The sequence below is a fragment of the Gracilinanus agilis genome, chromosome 2 (assembly GCF_016433145.1).
Source record: "Gracilinanus agilis isolate LMUSP501 chromosome 2, AgileGrace, whole genome shotgun sequence".
Lineage (NCBI taxonomy): Eukaryota > Metazoa > Chordata > Mammalia > Didelphimorphia > Didelphidae > Gracilinanus > Gracilinanus agilis.
The window spans coordinates 655651937-655670648 of record NC_058131.1 but is presented as its reverse complement, the minus strand read 5'-3'; the positions used below and the strand labels follow the sequence as shown (position 1 = coordinate 655670648).

General features: G+C 43.8%; 1 protein-coding gene across 1 annotated transcript in view; it reads right to left on the bottom strand.

Moving 5' to 3' along the window:
- The window catches only part of NR2E3 (nuclear receptor subfamily 2 group E member 3), a 30028-nt gene extending 26887 nt beyond the window's left edge, over positions 1 to 3141 (bottom strand). The window contains exon 1 of the mRNA XM_044662715.1: positions 3084 to 3141. Coding sequence (XP_044518650.1) covers positions 3084 to 3141 — 58 coding nt within the window. The remainder of the gene's footprint in view (positions 1 to 3083) is intronic.
- Between the last annotated feature and the right edge of the window lie 15571 nt (positions 3142 to 18712).

The following is an 18712-nucleotide window of genomic DNA, read 5'->3' as shown; positions in this document are numbered from 1 at the left end:
TTCTTCTTCTTCTTCTTCTTCTTCTTCTTCTTCTTCTTCTTCTTCTTCATCTTCATCTTCATCTTCATCTTCATCTTCCTCCTCCTTCTTCATCTTCCTCCTCCTTCTTAGCACCATCATCTTTATTATTATTAACTTGGTATGTTTGTTGCATTGTTTCTGTGCTTCTGGAGAAGTATAAGTAAGGTCAATACCTAAATCCCTGTTGCCCTGGGGCAAAGTCCCTGATGCCCTTCCCTCAGAAAATGTATCTAATGGTAAGGCCAGTCAACAATGAAATGCCTTTTTGTGACATTTACATTTTCAATGATCCAAACCCCCTTTACACAAACATGCAAACACACACTTATAGAGACAAACACAAATGTGCTTCTCAACGATATTTTCAGGGGCAGAGTGGTTCAGTAGGAAGGCTCTGGTTCTGGAATCTAAAGCCTTGGGTTCCAATTCTGCCTCTGATGCTTACTACCTACGTGACTTTGGACAAGTTGGTTAGCCTGGTAAGGGAGGTAGGAGACTGAACCTCAGTTTCCTCATCTAGAACATGAAGACGGTGGACTACACAGCCTCTGGGACCCCTTCCAGCTCTAGGTCTATGATTTTATAGTTTATGGGGTGCTATATGGCTCTGAACCACCAAATACCACAATCTCTGAGGGATCAAAAATTCAGGTCTCTCAAAGGGCAAAGTAGAAACACATGGTGAGCATCTTATCAATGATAACTTCCATGTAAGAAGAGGCAAAAGAAATATCCAGGTTCTATTCTTTGCCCCTGTCATATATGGGTTTTTATCATATTTACTCGTGTATATATCTTATCTCCCTATTAGATTTCAAAGCCTATAAAAACAGTGGCTATATTCATTTTAATTTTTACACTCTGTGCCTAGCACAAAAATTCACCTAAAGTAAAGTAGAGGAAAAGATATGTTAATGCTGGGGGATGTAGTTCCCCAGCATACAGTCTTTTTTTCAAAGCAAACAAAGATTATCAACTGCTTGTAAATTGAATTTTTTTAAAAAAAAGTAATCTGGAAAAGATTTGGAAAATGAAGGGATACCCATCAATTGGAGAATGGCTGAACAAGCTATGATAGGTATATGATGGTGATGGAAAACTAAATGACAAGCAGAATGATTTCGGAAAAACCTAAATATATGAACTGATGCAAAGTGAAATGAGCAGAACCAAGAGAACACAATAATAGCAATATTGTGTAATGATCAATTGTGTGAGACCTATTTATTTCAGCAATATCATTCCAATGAACTCATGATGGGAGTGTGTGTGTGGAGCATACACAGTGGCTGTTCCTCAATCTCAGGAGGTGCAGATTTAAGGGAGAAGAGGCAAGATCTAAAAATACACACATTCACATTCCTAGACTCAGTTTGACCCCTAGTTAGAAAGTGATTCCTGCTCCCCTTATGTTCATAGAACAAAGCCTAAAGAAAGTGCCTGGCATTCAATATTCAATGCTCAAGTCAATGGCATCAGAACCTTTTGATCCAACCATGTCCTCTCCTTTCCTGCTCTAGTGCCCCGTCCCTCTCTCCCTTCTTGTCTTCTCCAGATAGTCCTGAAGGTGTTGCTGACACTGGACGCCAAGCCAGCTCCTGTTACTGCCCACCTCCAAGCCCCCCACTTAGTGGTAAAAGTCTTTGTCACCATCATATTTTAGTTTTCAGTCACACAAGCAATTTTTCTGACTACTAACTGCTACCATCACATATCTTTACTAGTCAAACTGGACTTTTTTCCCAAACCTTCTATGTTTTCTCATTCATGGAGAGAAGCATATTTTTTTGCATCAGATATTGCTATCTGCTCTCCAAGCCCAGAGAAACCATAGAAAGGGCACAGTCCCTGAGAAAGTTACTAGATGTCATGTGTTTCTGAGTGGTTCTGAGTTCCACTGAAATGAATCAATGAGATGTCTTTGGCCCAGATGGATCACTTCAGTTCTAAATGAATATGGGATATGTCCCAGTCAAGAGCTATCATGGCATAGTGGAAGAAAAGGCTAGCTTTTGATTCAGATAGAACTGGATTCAAATTCTGCCTCTGACATATACTAACTGGGTGATCTTTTGCAAGTCCCTTAAATTCCCAGGGCATCTCCCTAAGACAGTAAATTGCAGATGAGTTGTTCTGTATTGATAGAGGGTGTTTCTGCACCAGTTGGAGTTCCCAGTACTGAAGAAATCACAGGTCCAACTGGAAAAATAAAACTAATCATACACACACACATTCCAATTCATTCAAAATTCAATTCATTCAAAAATGAACTCAATATAGATGAATGTTTGGTTTTTTTTGTGGCCACTATTTTAAAAAGTTTACCTTGGTCAGTGGGAGTGGAGGAGGAGAAGGAAAAAATGGATCTTGATTGTATTATTCAAAGACAGCCCAGGTCCTGCTGGAGCTAAGGAGCCCCATGCCTTGGTACCCAGTTAGGGGTATCCTGGGCATGGGTGCTTTGGAAAAAAAAGATCTGAGGTTGCTTTTATGCTCTAGGCTCCTTAAGGATTCTCTACCATTTAGCCACCCAAAGACTTTAGCAATAAGATCGTGATCACTTTGATGTATATTTTTCCAGGGGAAGGGAATAAGGGAGGTGGTTCTTGATACAAAAAAATGGCATTCCTCTGCACATTTTGGCTACCTAAGAAGAGCTAGTATTTCTCTAGTGAGACAACCCTAGAGAGAAGAGATGTCCATCATGCACGTGGTCCACAAAACTCCCAAGTGCAACCCAAACCAGATTAAAATGTAACTGGAATTTAACCAAATAAATAAAAATACAAGAAGACATAGATAATGTTGCTATGTGGCTTTCTAAGCCAATATGCAATAAGGATTCTTACAGATGATTTAGTGGCCTTCATTTCTATTTGAGTTTGATCCCTTTCTTTAGCCTAAAAGCTTTCTAGAAAAACATTCTCGTCCATCTTACAATGTTCCTTCCTCTTGAATTGATCTCCCTTCCAGTTCTACCACCCCTCACCCAAGATGGCATCGAGGACTATAGGGCAGACAGGGAAGGGGTCCCCCAGACAGGAAATGAGCAAAGCCCTTACCTGCCTGGCTGTCCTCCCGGTCAGTGGGTGTGGAGGGATCAGTGTGGGAAGCAGACATCCTTGAACTCTGCAGGAAAGGAGGGCGGACCTCAGTGGGGAAGCCTTGAGAAAATTCCCTGGTGCCACAGCCTAGGGCTGGTCCAGAGGAGCCCTGAGGGGACTTGGGTCTCCAAGGACTGATCCGCTGTACTCTGAGAAGTGTGGCTGTTTCTCGGGACCCTTCAGATTCCAGTCATTTCTGGCCTCCTAGCCCTCAGAGTGAACCCCAGCATCATTCCTCCTTATTGAGAACCCAGCCAAGAAACATGGAGAAATGGAGGCCCTCCAGGTCTGACTTCTCATGCAGGTAGAGCAAACTGCACAAAAGCCAGAAGATGGAGGGTGTCCAGACCTGCAGCCTGGCTCATCAGGGATTCAGAAGACCCAGGAGCCGAGGGAGAGCCCCCAAGAGGGCCAGCTGGAGAGAGGGCTTCCTCTCCTTTTTTTTCCCTTTCTCCTTTGGGTTCTCCTCACTCTCTGTCTCTAATCCTATATTTCTCCGTCTCTCCTTTTTTCTTCTTCTCAGGCGCCCTTTCTTTTTCTCTCCTTCACTCTCTATACGTCTCCATTTCCCCTTTCTGTGACTCTCTCTTCCTCTCTCCCCTCCTCTCTGATGTTCTTCAGTCCTATCTGTCTGTGTCCCTCTGTCTCTGCCAGCCTCTCTGTCCTATGCTGAAAGTGGTCTCTTGTGCCTCCTGGCTATGTGTGTGCATGTGTCTTGCCCTCCTCCTAGAGCTCCCCAGGCACACAGGCAGGAAGATTACCTCCTAACCCCGTGTAAGCAGATGCCTGATTGTCATCCTCTTAATCTTTACTGTCTCTCCAAAGGTGGATCAATCAGCCACCCAATGAAGAATTAAAAAGGTGCTGAGTCCAGTCAATGAGGCTCAGGTGTTGCCAGCCCATTGTAACCCTAGACCCAGGGCACCAGCGAAGCCTGACAAAGCCATCCGGCCCCCTCCCCACCCTCCCCAGCCTGCTTTCTCCCCTCAATGCCCCTTTCTCTTGCCCTTAGAGAATGATTACATCTTATTTGTTCAACCTTCACTTTGGGTTTTGAAGTGAGTTTTGGCTCCATTTCCCATCGGGAATTTGATCTCTTTGAGTCCCTCGGAGAGAACTGATACCCCCTCCTTTCTCTGCCAGAGCAATGACTTCCCATTCACCCCCAATCTCTCCATTCACTGGGCTTTTGGAGGCGTCTGGGAGGGATCACACACTAGACAGGGCAGCTAATAATAATAAGATCTTTAATGCCGGATGACTTTCTCACCTTGGCAGATTGCTTGGGAGAGAGGGGGAGGAGGGGGAAACAGAGTTCCTCCACTGTCGAGGAGGGGGCAGAGGAAATAATTAGAGGGTTTTAAAGGTGGGCGCCCCTAGGTGTCTCGTAGCCCAGAGAGATTTCTAACAATGAGTACCCATCCAGGATTCTAGGGCAGAGTTCTTCATCTGGAGTCCACAGACCCGACTTTCTAAAAAAGGTCAATGGCTATATTTTAATATGTTTTATTGAAATGATTATGGGGAAAACCTATGAGTTTTAATTTTACAGATTCAAAAACTTTATTCTGAGAAGGGATCCAAAGGTTTAACCAGACTGCCAAAGATGTCCTTAACACAAAACCCCCCTAACTCTGTGTCTACAAAGAGGACCCCATTCTGGAGCAAGAGGAATGAAGAGTGGGAGAAAGGGGGGGGGCAACGATGTCTGCACGTTCTCTATAAGAGGGGAGCAGGAGAGGTCAGGAACAAGGCTAATTTTCACTCTTTGAATCCCAGGGAACACACAGGAAGCCCTCCTACCTCACAGGGTCTTCAGTGATAAATGGAAAATTCTCTTTATCATTTTGTAACAGCCACTTTGTGCCAGACTGACCAGCCTTTCATGGACTGTCCATGGCAGAGTCCTCTGCTAGGTTCCTGAAGATATTCCTCCATGCTAAGGAATCTCCATGAAAATTGGACTGGAAGAACAGAAAGATTTAGGGAGGGATATTCCCTCCAATATTGCAAAATGCAGCCCACCCATGCCTGCCCCTACATTTGCCGCAAAGGTCTAGCCTTGCCAGGGATCCTTTGTTCCTTTCTTTGGACATCGCAGGGATTCTGGGGGAGCCCAAAGACCTTCCTTCCATCGTTCTCTCTCCCTCTCGCCTCCGACCCATTAAAGGAGTCGTGACACAAGCAAGGCTCTGGAGCTACATCACTCCTCTGTAAGATGCGGTGAATTCAAAAGATTAGGAGAAGCACAAGAAGGCTTTGCATATGAATGGATTCAAGGGAAATAAGAAGAATCAGGAAAACAACAAGCATAACGGCGTCTGCCATGCCATTATGGGATGGGACAGGGAAAATAGGGAAGAATTAAAATGAAATTTGGATGTTGTGTAACTAGAATGACCCCAAAGAGGAGGTGAGAAGGCACCGTGTTCCCTCCATTGGAGAGGGAAGGGTTGAGGACTGTGAAACATTGTGTTAGTTTTGCTGAAATTGCTTCTTTTTTTTATTCCTCCCCTTTTTCACTCTTGTTACCAAAAGACTGTCTCCATAGGGGACAGGGAACATTTGGAAAGGAAAGCGATGTAAATACAAAAGATATCAATAGGAGGGGCCATAAAATTTGTACATTGCACATATTTCCACACTTTTTCAATGTTTTCAAATCAATGATTATATCGGTAACATTCATTTTTTCCTCCATCATTTTCTTTTTTATGCATCTTTAGAGAATACGATGTGTTGTATTGGATGACTCTCCAGGGGTAGGAAGAGAGGGAGAGATACTGGGGGAAATTATGGTGATATTTTCTAAAGTTTAGTTATTTAATTAATTACTTTAGAATATTTTCCCATGGTTACATGATTCATGTTCTTTCCCTCCCCTCCTCCCACTCCTCTCCAGCAGCCAACGAGCTATTCCACTGGGTTTTACATGTGTCATTGATTAAGACCTATTTTATGGTGATTTTTAAAAAGCATTAATAAAAACTTCATTTAAAAAATATCAATAACATTTTTAAAATGATGATTTCTGGCAATAGCAGAAAAATTACAGCCTGGCCTGATGAGTCTCCTCAGATTTAGCAAAGTGGCTTCTTAGAGGTTGTTTAAGTTGCATCTGATTCTTTATAACCCCATTCAGGGTTTTCTTCACAAAGAGACTGAATCGTCCGCCATTTCCTTCTCCAGCTCATTTTACATAGGAGGCACTGAAGCAACCAGAGTTAAGTGACTTGTCCAGGGTCACACAGCTAGTAAGTGTCTAAGACCAGTTTTGAACTCAAGTCCTCTTGACTCCAGACCCAGCTTTCTACCCACTGTGCCACCTCAAGGGCAAACATACAGTTATCTAGGCCCATCTTTAAAGCCCTCCAGCTGGGTAGGATTTGCCAGTTTATGTGCCCTGGTACAGCCTTGGAGAATTCAGGTCACCTGCACACCATGATGAGGAATCCCATGATGAGGGAAAAGCTTACAAGAGGCTACAATTTGCACACTTTGCTACATGCACAATGGGGCCTGGCTTGCACACAGGCACACCTGGGCACACAAACACTCACGTGTTTTTACGCTCTTCCCAGCACACCATAGTCTGCGTCCCTGTCATACACTCGCCACAGCCTGGCACTGTTATCCACACACAGAGATCTGCCCTTTGCTACAACAGCCACACAGTAGAGGATCTCTGCAGACCCATGTGTGCCATGGCTACATGTGCCCCAGCCAACATACATGCCTCTTACACTCTCATGGCTGTCATAGCCTGGACATAGCCTGCATTTTACACAGACCACTTCCTGGAAAGCATCTCCCAGGAATGCCACAGTCTACAACATTGTGAGGGAGAAACCAACAGATCCACTGGCATGGTCCACTAGGATTCTCGAGATGCTGGAAGGAAGGAAAAGAAGGAAGGAAAGAAGGAGGGAAGGAAAAAGGAGGGAGTGAGGAAGAAGGAGGGAGGAAGGAAAGAAGAAGGAAAGGAGGGAGGGAAGAAAGGAAATAAAGAAGAAAGGAAGGAGGGAAGGAAAGAAGGAAAGAAGGAGGGAGGGAAGAAAGGAAGGAGGGAATGAAAGGAGGGAAGGAGGGAGAGAAAGAAGGAGGGAAGGAAGGCAGGAAAGAAGGAAGGAAAGGAGGGAGAAAGGAAGGGGGGAAGGAAAGAAGGAAGAAAAACTATCTGCCATGCACTGTGCTAAGCTGATACAAATGGCTGTGTGTGTGTGTGTGGGGAGTTCAAATCCCACTTCTGATGCTTACTTCCTATGTGACCTTATTTAACCTACCTGGGCCTCAGTTTCCTCTCCTGTGAAATAAGGGGGTTGGATTCAATGGTTTCATTGGTCCTTTTTAGTTCTATGTGATCTAAGATGAGGAAGGGATAGATAGATAGACAGCTAGATAGATGAATGGATAGATGGATAGATGGATATATGGATGGATAGATAGATAGATAGATAGATAGATAGATAGATAGATAGATAGATAGATAGATAGATAGATAGATAGATGAATGGACGGACAGACAGATAGACAGACAGACAGACAGACAAAAAGATAGGTACAGAGAGGCCCAGTCTGATGGAGGGAGCTCCATAGCAGAGGAGCACCCTGGGCCCTTGAGCCCATCAAGAAGGCACCAGGCTCAGGGGCTCCCATGAGCCAGGTCCCAGAGCTAAGCTGAGCTGACCTGCTAGGGCTCTGATCTAGGGTCAGTGAGGGGGGTGGGGAATCCTAGGGAGGAAACTCAGAAGCTGACCCCCACTATGGATCAGCTTGAGTTCGGCTTACAGACTGCTGGAGAGGCTGATGCCTCAGAGTGCTGACACCATTACTTTCCCAGCTGCCACCCTCTCCCCCCACTTCCAGCCCAGGGCAGTGACCCTTCCATAACCTGCCACTAAACCCTTGCTCTGACAGAGAAGCACTATTTGGGATTTAGAACATCAGCTTGAGGGCTCGGTACAGTAATCAGGGCTGTGCAGGGGGCGGCCGGCTGTGTCTGCACCAGGGAAAGGAGGGCAACGTGGATGCTTCTGCCCCAGAGAAGGTCCCCGAGAACGTCACCTCCCCACTCCACTGGCACCGACTTTGTGGAAATGCCCCCCACTCCTACCCCAGCCTCACCTACACGCAGGTCCAACGCCCATCCTTGGAGGGCACTTGGGTGCCTGGGTCCGGAGCTCCTCTCTCTCTCTCCCTCTGCTCTGTGAGCAACGCAGGGAATAAGGACAAGTGATAAATTGTGAGAATCGTGGGAACCACCCGGACTCCATCCTGTGACTCCATTCTGGAGCTGCCCCTTTCTATTCAGTTCTGAGCCCAGTTCAAATTTTGTCTTGTGAGAGTAACTGTGGGAAATGGGGGAAAGAACTTTATTGCCTTGTTTGAGTTTAGCCCCGTGTGGGTGGGGAGCTGGACCGCCTCTGCTGGCTCTTTAGAGACCCAACCAAGGACTACGTTGACTAGACACGCAGTTGGATCCTAAGATTGATCCGAGTTTTCTCCTAATTGTACATCTCTGAAAACCGATCCCCTACGGATCAATCGGTCCTTGCTTCCGTGTTCTTTTGATTGTCTGTAGACCCTTGGGAAGAGTAGGACACCCCTTTTCCTGAATCGGGGAACTGTGTCTGCTCACTCTCCCCCTCCCAACTTGGAAAGTCCTTAACCTTCCATCCAATTAGAAATCAGATGAACTAATATATTATTTCATTTTAATTAATTGACCTTGTTTGTAATGCCGATTTTGTGGGTATATTTTGATTTTTACAATGTTATAATAATCATATTTTGATTGTTGGTGATGTATAAAAGTCTGTTTTCCCTATATTTGGGGTCCAGACCTAAGCCTGGTTCCAATTTATTGAGCAATTGGCATGTGTTGCTTAATAAATTGATATGCTCAGGAGATTGAACCTTTGCTTCCTCAGCCATTTAATCTATTGCTCATTATAGCTCCAAGAAACCCATCCATGAGAAATTGGGGTGACCCTGCCATCTTCCTTATGTTCGTCCAGGTTCATTTTCTCCCAACATTAAGACACTGGCCCCTGAGGACCAGCCTGGCTAGTCAAACTCCGATCCCAGATATGACCCTCTTCCCCAGCTCCTGGGTCCTAATTCTTTGTAGGTGGAGATCCAAAGGCCCCAGGGGATAGAGGGAGGAATGGCAAGCACAGACTTTCTTTTTATCTAGCTGGGGCCATCAAAGAATAGAGTCATAGACCGAGAGCTAGAAGAGATCTCAGTGGCCATCCAGTCCAGTCAAGGACGCTGAGACCCAGAGAGATTAAATAACTTGACCAAAGTCTCATAGCAAAGACTGTCCCTGAGCCAGGAGTTGAACTCAGTTCTTCTGAATCTCCCATTTTCCATTGTGCCTTGAGGCCTTTTCCTTCAATCTCCCCAGAAGCAGCCTCAAGGGCAAGAATGGAACACCAAGAATTGGAGAGGAAAACACGCCTACACACCCTTCTCCCCACCACCATGGCCTTAGCAAGGATATGGGATGTATATTGAAGGAGTCAAGGAAGGATATAGTTTTGGGGCCTCTGAACAGTACCCTGTTTCTGCCCATTTGCTCAATGTTTCTGTCTGGATATTCTACCAACACCTGAGATCAAAGTATCCAAAATGGCACCACACATCTTTCTCATCCCCATTCCTGATCTCCCTATTTCTTCTTCACGGCACCATAATCCTCCTAGTCTCCAGAGCCAACCTCCTCCCCACCTTCTTCCAAATATATGTATACACATCCAAATCCATGTAGCTAGGTGGCATACACCATGGCTGGACCCCTAAGCCTAGGAAGATCTCAGTTCAAATCCTGCCCTAGACACTTGCTGGATTTGTGACATTGGCCAGGTCCTCATCTGAAAAAATGAGAATGTTAAACTTGATTGCCTTGAAGATCCATTCCAATTCCAAATCCATAATCCTATAAGTCTGTCTCTAAAATGTCATTGAGATCTTTCCCTTCCTCTCCACTCCCACTCTTCCATCCTTATTCAGGTCCTCAACTTCTACTTTGAACTATTTTAATGGAACCTAAGTCAAGGGTTCTCAGCTTGGGGCATGTGTGCCCCTTAGGGATGCAAGAAACTTCTCAAAGGGTTCAGGGAATATTAGATAAATCACTCTATTGTCCAAATGAATTCATTGCTTTCTTCATTCCTAAGCATATATACGTGCCTTGGAAACTCAAATTTATCAACTTTCATATTGAATAAGAGGACACAGGAAGGATTACTGAAAATCAAGGACCTGAAAAGGAATGGGAACTCCTGTTCTAAACAATGGCAGCCTAAATAATTCCTGAATCAAAGAATAACTTATAGAACCAATAAATAAACTTGTTAAAGAGAATGAGAATAGTGAGACACAACAAAACTCAGATGACCTCAGAGGAAAATCAGTATCTCTGAAAACACATTAACGAAACCAAGAAAAGAGGATGGATGAACTAAACATCCATTTGAAAATACTGTTTAAATCATCTCTTGACCTGCCTGCCTGTCCTCTAGCTCATCTTTCCCACAGCTAACAAAGTCATCTTCTTGATGTCCACCTCTGACCACTTCCCTCCGTTGCTCAAGAACCTACAAATGGATCCACCAATAAGGGACCTCGACCACCCCTGTTTCTACCCCCTCTGCCCTATGACAAGCCTACTTTGTCTTAGAAGCAATAAGAACTCCTTTCTTTTCAAAGCTATGTCCAAGGACTCCCCTGCCTCCTGCCCTAAGCATGCCCTATCTAAGAAACAAGCTTCCTTGCCTTCCCTCATCCCCCTTTTCCTCCCCCTATACCGGCTCCCCTCCCCAAAGCTCCCTAGTCTCAAGTCCTGACCTAGATCTCTGACTGCCACCATCTGTGGCTACAGCCCCCTTCCTGACCTCAGCAGATTTATGGCCTGGCTAGGCTGAGCAGGACTCGGGCTGTCAGATTGCTCTTCCCCCATCCCTCTGATGGGTCTTAGCCTTCTTGAGATCATTTAGAACGTCCTGAGCCTCGAAGCCACCATCCCCATTTCCCCCCACCTCCCTCCATATATTACTCTTAAATTCTCCCACTCAAGGCATGGAAAGCTCCGGGTCTGTGCCAGAGCATCCTTCGCTTCTCCCTCTAGGTGTCAAATCAATAATGTTAACGATCTAGCCATTGATTGATCCATCGATGGAACAATGATTCTGAATGTGGTGGCTGTTATTGTTAGCATTTAGCAAATAGAAGAGTAAACAAGTGGGTTAGAAGATAATGTGTCAGACCTCAACAGAGAAAAGACCCCCGTCCAAATCCTGCCTCAGACACCTCCTGGCAACACGGGAAAATCATTTAACTCCTTGTTTTTCATCTGTAAGTGGGAATAATAATAGCACCGACCTCCCAGGGTTGTTGTGTGTGATGATTTATTATATTATGGATTATTTAGACTTAAAAATATTAATAATGCTGTTTTTGTCATCTGGTTGTATCTGACTCTTTGTGACCCCATCTGGGGTTTCCTTGCAAAGAGGCTGGAGTGGTTTGCCATTTCCTTCTCCAGATCATTTTGCAGATGAGGAAACTGAGGCAAGCAGGGTGAAATGATTTGCTCAAGGTCACATAGCTAGTAAATTTCTGCGTTTTGGATTCGAACTGCAGATCCAATGCTCTATCTGCTTTGCCACCTAGAAATCCCTGAGAATGCTGAGTAAATTTAAAGGTGTATGTTCAATAAGAAATTTTTTAAAAACTTAATTTGTATTATATACATATACTTCCCCCCCCCCCAGAGAATGGTTGTTAACATCTTTTTAAAGAAGTGGCTGCTAAACAAACACACCTGGAGTCAAATGAAATTATACCTGTAAAGTCCTTTATAAACCTAGAAAAATGCTAGATATTAAGAATAATAATCAAGGCTAAAATTTACATAGTGCTTACTATGTACCAGACACTGTAGTAAGCACTTTGCAATAATTATCTCATTTGATCCCCTCAACAACCCTGGGAGGTAGGTGCCATTATTATTCCCATTCATTTTATAGATGAAGAAATTGAGGCAGAGGTTAAGTGACTTGCCCAAGGTCATGCCTCACTCACTTTTCAACATATGAGAGAAGAGAGCAATTAGGTAAAATTAGTCCAGGGCTATATTTACAAAGAAAGGCAAAAATAGTCCCTGACCTCCTAGGAAACAAGACACAGATGATTAGATAGTAAACAAGATACACACGGCATCAATGGAAAGCATTCTCAAAGAGAAGGTGCCAGGGATGATGGAGAAAGATGCAATGGAAAAAATGCTGGGCTTGGAATCAAGAGATCGCACATGGATTGGAAAACCCAAACAGCCGCTCAACAGCTGTGATGATACACGAGTCCCCTACCTTGAAGCAGCTAAAGGGCACAGAATCGGACTTGAGCCATTAAGACCCAAGTTCCGGTTCTGTCTCAGACGCTCACTTGCAGTGTGACCCTGGGCAAATTACTTAAACTCTCTCAGTCTCAGTTTCCTCATCTGTCAAATGGGAGTTATAATAGCTCCTGCCTCAAAGGGTTGGTGTGAGGATGGATTGAGGTACCAGGTATAAAGTGCTTTACAAACCTTCAAGTGCTATATAAATACCAGCCATTACTTCAGCCCGCTGAGCCTCAGTTCCCTCAGCTTTAAGACAGGGATGACAAAGCGTGGAACTACCTGCCACATGGAACTGATCTGAAGAAACTCTACAGATGTGATTTTATTCCCTCAGCGACCAAGGCTGAGCCACTTCGTGTCTCTGGGCCCCAGTTTTCTGATCTGTGAGAGAAAGAGACTAGCTGATCTCCAGATTACGTCTAGCTCTGACAACGTGTGCCTCTAGGACTCAAATTCTAAATTCATTCAAAAAATTAAATTGCTATATTTTGTTTTTTACATCCTCTCCATTTCTCCCTTCTAAGTCTAAGCGGTTAATCCAAACCTTCTCAGTTCTCCTCAAACTTCCTCCACCATTTCCCCTACTCATCCCTTTCTGAAGAAGACTTTGCCTCCTACTTCCCTAAAAAAGCAAAAATGCCATTGGTTGAATGACCTTCTCCTTTGTTTTCTTGATCAGATGATCCCCACTATCACAGCTCCCCTCTCCTTCATCTTGGATCCCTTCCCATCTATTGGCTCCTTCCCTGCTGCCTGCAAACAGTGTTCATGTCTCCCCATTCTTAAAAAAAAAAAAAGAATCATTTGATCTGAAATCTCTACTAGCGCCATCTTTTATGTCTCCTTCCATACCCAGCTATCCTACTAAACAACTGGAGAAAGTCACCAATAACAGGCGCCTCCACTTTCCCTCCTCTCACTCACTTCTCACTTCTCACTCTTTGCAAGGTAACTTCAGACTCCATCATTCAGTGGAGGGTACAACCAGGAGAAACTCTCCAAAGTTAACAATGATCCAATCATTGCCAAATCTAATAGCCATTTCTCAACTCTCCTCCTTCCTGACCTCTCCATTACTACAGCCTTAGAGGCTGATCTGTGACTGACATCTGCTGGGGCAGACGCCAAAGGATTACTCAGGCTAAAGCCTTGAATCTGCCCCTAAAGGCTGTCAGAGACCATTTAATTACTCAATTGCTAATTACCCAGAGGGTCTAGACAGGACTGCCAGGAAGCCTCCCATGTCTGGAGAATTTTGAGAAGCAGATAGTTAAAGAGAGCAGAGTCAGCCTTTTGGAGAAGCTTTAGAGAGTCCTGATTATTAAGGAGCCCCTTCCCTCTTCCACACCTTATTAAGGTTGCTTGTTCATAATCCTTGCAGTCACAGGTCCTCCCCTGTTTATTTCCCCCATGATCAGAGGCCCCCCCCATTATAGGCTCCCCCTCTAGTCCTGGCTTTCCCAGTTGCAGATTCCTTAGCTATCTCTCCTTTCAATAATACCCCCCTATCACACACCTCTTTTAGTCATCCCACCAAATCTCAGGTCTTTCAAGTCATAGTTTGACCCAAGTTATTGACTCACTCCTGATTAGTGCCTACCCTTCCACTCACAAAGACCTCATGGTTAGATGTCCCTGGTCACATCCTCCATCAGCACCATCAAGGCTCCAATGCCAATGTCCCCCCATTAGTCCCCGTAAATCCCCTTTGGCTCCTCTCTAGTCTTAGAGAGACTTCTGTCTTGGTTATATATTTCTCCCAAGTCACTAGTAACAAATTTCTCCAAGTCTTTGCTGATTATAATAACATCAGAAGACTACCTGCTCCTACCCACCTTCCCATCACTACAGTCTCATTAGCCACCACTTCATTCATAACCCCACTGGAGCATATTCCTGATAAGTCATTAGTCTCCCTTGGTTACAGTTTCCCTCCTCTTCCCCTCATTACCCATAATAACTATCTCATCCATTACCTCCCCCTAATTATAAATACCATATGGTTGTAAATACCCCTGGCCATGGCCACCATCATCCCTCATCTTCCCTTGATCATGCACCCTCCAAGCCAAAGGTTCCCACGATTGAAGCTCCACCTTAAGACAAATTCCTATCACCACAGCCTGCAATAACCATTTAGTGCTGTGATCCCCAAAGTGGGCGCCACCGCCCCCTGGTGGGTGCTGCAGTGATCCAGGAGGCGGTGATGGCCACAGGTGCATTTATCTTTCCTATTAATTGCTATTAAAATTTAAAAAAATTTAATTTCTAGGGGCACTAAGTAATATTTTTTCTGGAAAAAGGGTAGTAGGCCAAAAAAGTTTGGGAACCACTGATTTAGTCAAAGACCCTCCCTAATAATGAGCCCCTTTAGTCATTGAACCTCCTGGTCAAACCATTTCCTGCACCCTTGGTCATAGGCCCCATAACCTGGGTCTATATTTTCTCTAAAAGTCAGCTCTTTTTTCAAGGATACAATCTACAGTTGACCATGGCAGCACCATATTGATTAGAAAGTATTATTTTATTTAATTAAATATAATTAATTAAATGTAATTAAAGTATTATATAGTAAGTATATTCTAATATTATTATTCCTGTTTTATAAATGAAGAGCTGAAGCTCAGAGAGTTTAACTGACTTGCCCACAGTCACACAGTTAAGAAATATGGAAGGTGGGATTTGAACCCAGATCTCTATTGGTTACAAGTCCAATGTGATTTCCATTGTACCATGACATAATATCTGTACTCCAGGAACTTTTAATCTAAGTTAGGGAATAGATGGGTGCAAAAACAGATATGAGAATGTGAAAGTAGGATGAGATTCATGAATAAATGTTAGAGGAACTCAGAGTGGAGAGAGATCACTTCTCTAGAATAACAAGTAGAACTTGGAGCAGGCTTAAATGACCATTTAAAGAAAGGTCCAGGGGAAGTACAGCTGGTGGATCTAGAAAACATCACAGGCATCCCTACCACATCACGACTTTCCCCATCATGATTTCAATATGTCACGGGTCGGCATAAGAAATTAAGTGAGAATTTTGGAAACCCGAGTTGTTGATTGTGGTCCTACAAAGATCGAGAGAGCTCCTGGAGCTCCGAATGGCTGTTTTGTACTCAAAAGTTGAGAAAGTAACTGTGGATAGACTGAGCTTTAATTCCCTGAGTCAACCAAGTCCCAAGAATAATCTCAATAGATGGGAGGTCCTGGGTTAAAATCTGGCCTCAGACACTTCCTAGCTATGTTACCCTGGACAAGTCACTTAACCTCTACTGTCTAGCCCTTGTAGCTTTTCTGCCTTGGAACCAATACATTGTATTGATTCTAAGATGGAAGTAATGGTTTAAAGAAAAGAATGATCAATAACGTTTTCCCTCTAAATGAGTAGGGCAGAGGGCTAACCATCTTAGGAGCTGTCATATCACCATTTCAAAATCTACTCAGACTTAGAAAATCATGGTACCCCACTGTCCCTCGCCCTCCTGAGGCTTTGATCAACTGTACAGAATTTGGACATTTGGACATAAGTCTTGAGCATGAGTTTTTTTTTTCCTTTTCTCCTTCCCTACTAGGGATGTCAGTGTATTATCATTTAACTGGAGATACTTTTGTTGTCCAATGTAGGAATTAAAGTGGGTACCTATCCCTTTCCCTACCATATACAACCAGTCTAGTCAGTTATTCACCTGACTAGTATTTAGACTTTCCTAAATCCTCTGACAAGATGCAACACCTAAAGGATGTACAAGGGTAATTAGCTTCTGATTCTATCCAGATGTCCCCCAAAGCTTCAGTGCAATGAGAAAATCCCTGGAAGATTCTCCATGGAAGTCCATCTCCTCCATTCCCTCCCATAACACTCCATCCCCTCTTCCACCTGAGGTTTTCTCCCCCAAATCCCTTGGAAAAGGAAGGCAGATTTCCTCTCTTGGCTTGGAAATGGGTATACAGCTTCCATTTGCTTCTGCCTCCCTCCTCTTAGCTTGCTCACATTCTACCTACCCCTGGTAGCTAGATGACATAATTGAGCAGAAATTAAGAAGTCCCAATTTTCAGTTCCAGTCCCAAGGATGCATCCTACTGGGCTTTCAAGGCCAAGGCCAGACTTAAAACTCAACAAGGAAGCTATTACTTACTGACTTCTAGTCCGATGGGACTAAAAAATTCCCATTTGATTTTTTTCTGCTGACCTAAAATAGGTCAAAACCATGATGGGGAAATTCAAGATGGAAGGAACACCTATACTGTCGTGGTCTTATTTTTCATTCAGAGAATAAATGGTTTGGCAGAGTTCAACTTTTTTGTGTCATGGACCTTTTTGGTAGCCTGGTAAAAACCCTTCTCAGAAAAATCTTTTTAAATAATTGAAGAACATGCTAAATTTTAGTTCAAGATTAGTGAGAATATAATTTTTCATGTCCAAGTTTATGAGCCCCTTGAAATCTCTACAAAGATCCTTTGGGGTTTCATAGAAATCTTGGGAATGTTTGAATCCCAGGCTAAGAACTATTGGTCTAGATGATCTCTCGGGTCCTTTTCCCAGCTAAATCCTATGATTCTCTCTTCTCCCTCTGAGGCCACACCAAGCAACAACTCCAGTGTTCCTTGCTGATGTCCAACAGTCAATAACATTGCTGAGCAGCAACTCCCTGTCTTCATCCCCTGAAGCAGGTTATACTTATCAGAGAACTCTGGCTCCAAGCCATGGCTCTAACTATCTAATTAGAAGGGGAAAAAAAAAAACCAGAAATAAGCCCAGTTTTAGAGAGAGGCCAGGTTTACGTCAGGAATCAGCCAATCAATCAATTAGTGTTGCCTGAGCCCTGTGTACCCAGCTTCCCTATGAAGGAAGCAGAAGAGGAGGCACCCTGCCCATCCCCACCTCCAGGGAGTTCAGTCTCAAAAGGGAGATAAGATTCACACTAGTGAAAAGATAATTCCTTGAACAAGGAAATATATTACTAAATGCACCAAGAGTGATGGAGGGCAGCTGGGTAGCTCAGTGGATTGAGAGCCAGGCCTAGAGACAGGAGGTCCTAGGTTCAAATCTGGCCTCAGACACTTCCCAGCTGTGTGACCCTGGGCAAGTCACTTGACCCCCATTGCCTACCCTTACCACTCTTCTGCCTTGGAGCCAATACACAGCATTGACTCCAATACGGAAGGTAAGAGTTAAAAAAAAAAAAAAGATAGCAATGATCATAGTCCAGGTGAAAGGAAATGGGGGCCTGAAGTAAGATGGCAGCAGCAGTGGGTGAGATAATGGGAGAAGATGATTTAGTCAAAGGTTCTTAACTTTGTGTGTGTCAGTCGGGTATAGCCTATGGGCTCGGAATAATATTTTTAAAGGCAAACAATATAATGAATAAGATTATAAAGGAAACTAATGTTAAACAATAGTTATAAAATATTTTTAAAAATAAGTTTGTGAGCCACATTTATAAGATTACAAATCATTTCTCAGTTGATAAATAGCCAAAAGATATGCACGATGTTTTCACACAAAGAAATCAAATCTATCTATAGTCACATAAAAATGCTCTTAAACATTATTTTTTAACTCTTGTCTTCTAAGAATCAATACTGGGTAGGTTCCAAGGAAGAAGAGTGGCAAGGGCGAGGCAATTGGGGTTGAGTGACTAGCCTAGGGTCACATAGTTAAAAAGGACCTGAGACTAGATTTGAACCCAGGATATCCCATTTACAGGTCTGGCTTTCTTTCTTTCTTTTTTTTTTTTTTAACATTTATTAATATTCATTTTTAACATGGTTACATGATTCATGCTCCTCCTTTCCCCTTCAACCCCCCCTCCTGCACCCCCCACCCATGGCCGATGCGCATTTCCACTAGTTTTGTCATGTGTCCTTGATCAAGACCAATTTCCAAATTGTTGGTGGTTGCATTGGTGTGGTAGTTTCGAGTCCACATCCCCAATCATGTCTACCCCGACCCATGCGTTCAAGCTGTTGTTTTTCTTATATGTTTCCTCTCCTGCAGTCCTTCCTCTGAATGTGGGCAGCATCTTTTCCATAAATCCCTCAGAATTGTCCTGGGTCATTGTATTGCTGCTGGTACAGAGGTCCATTACATTCAATTTTACCACAGAATATCAGTCTCTGTGTATAGAGTTCTTCTGGCTCTGCTCCTTTCGCTCTGCATCAGTTCCCGGAGGTC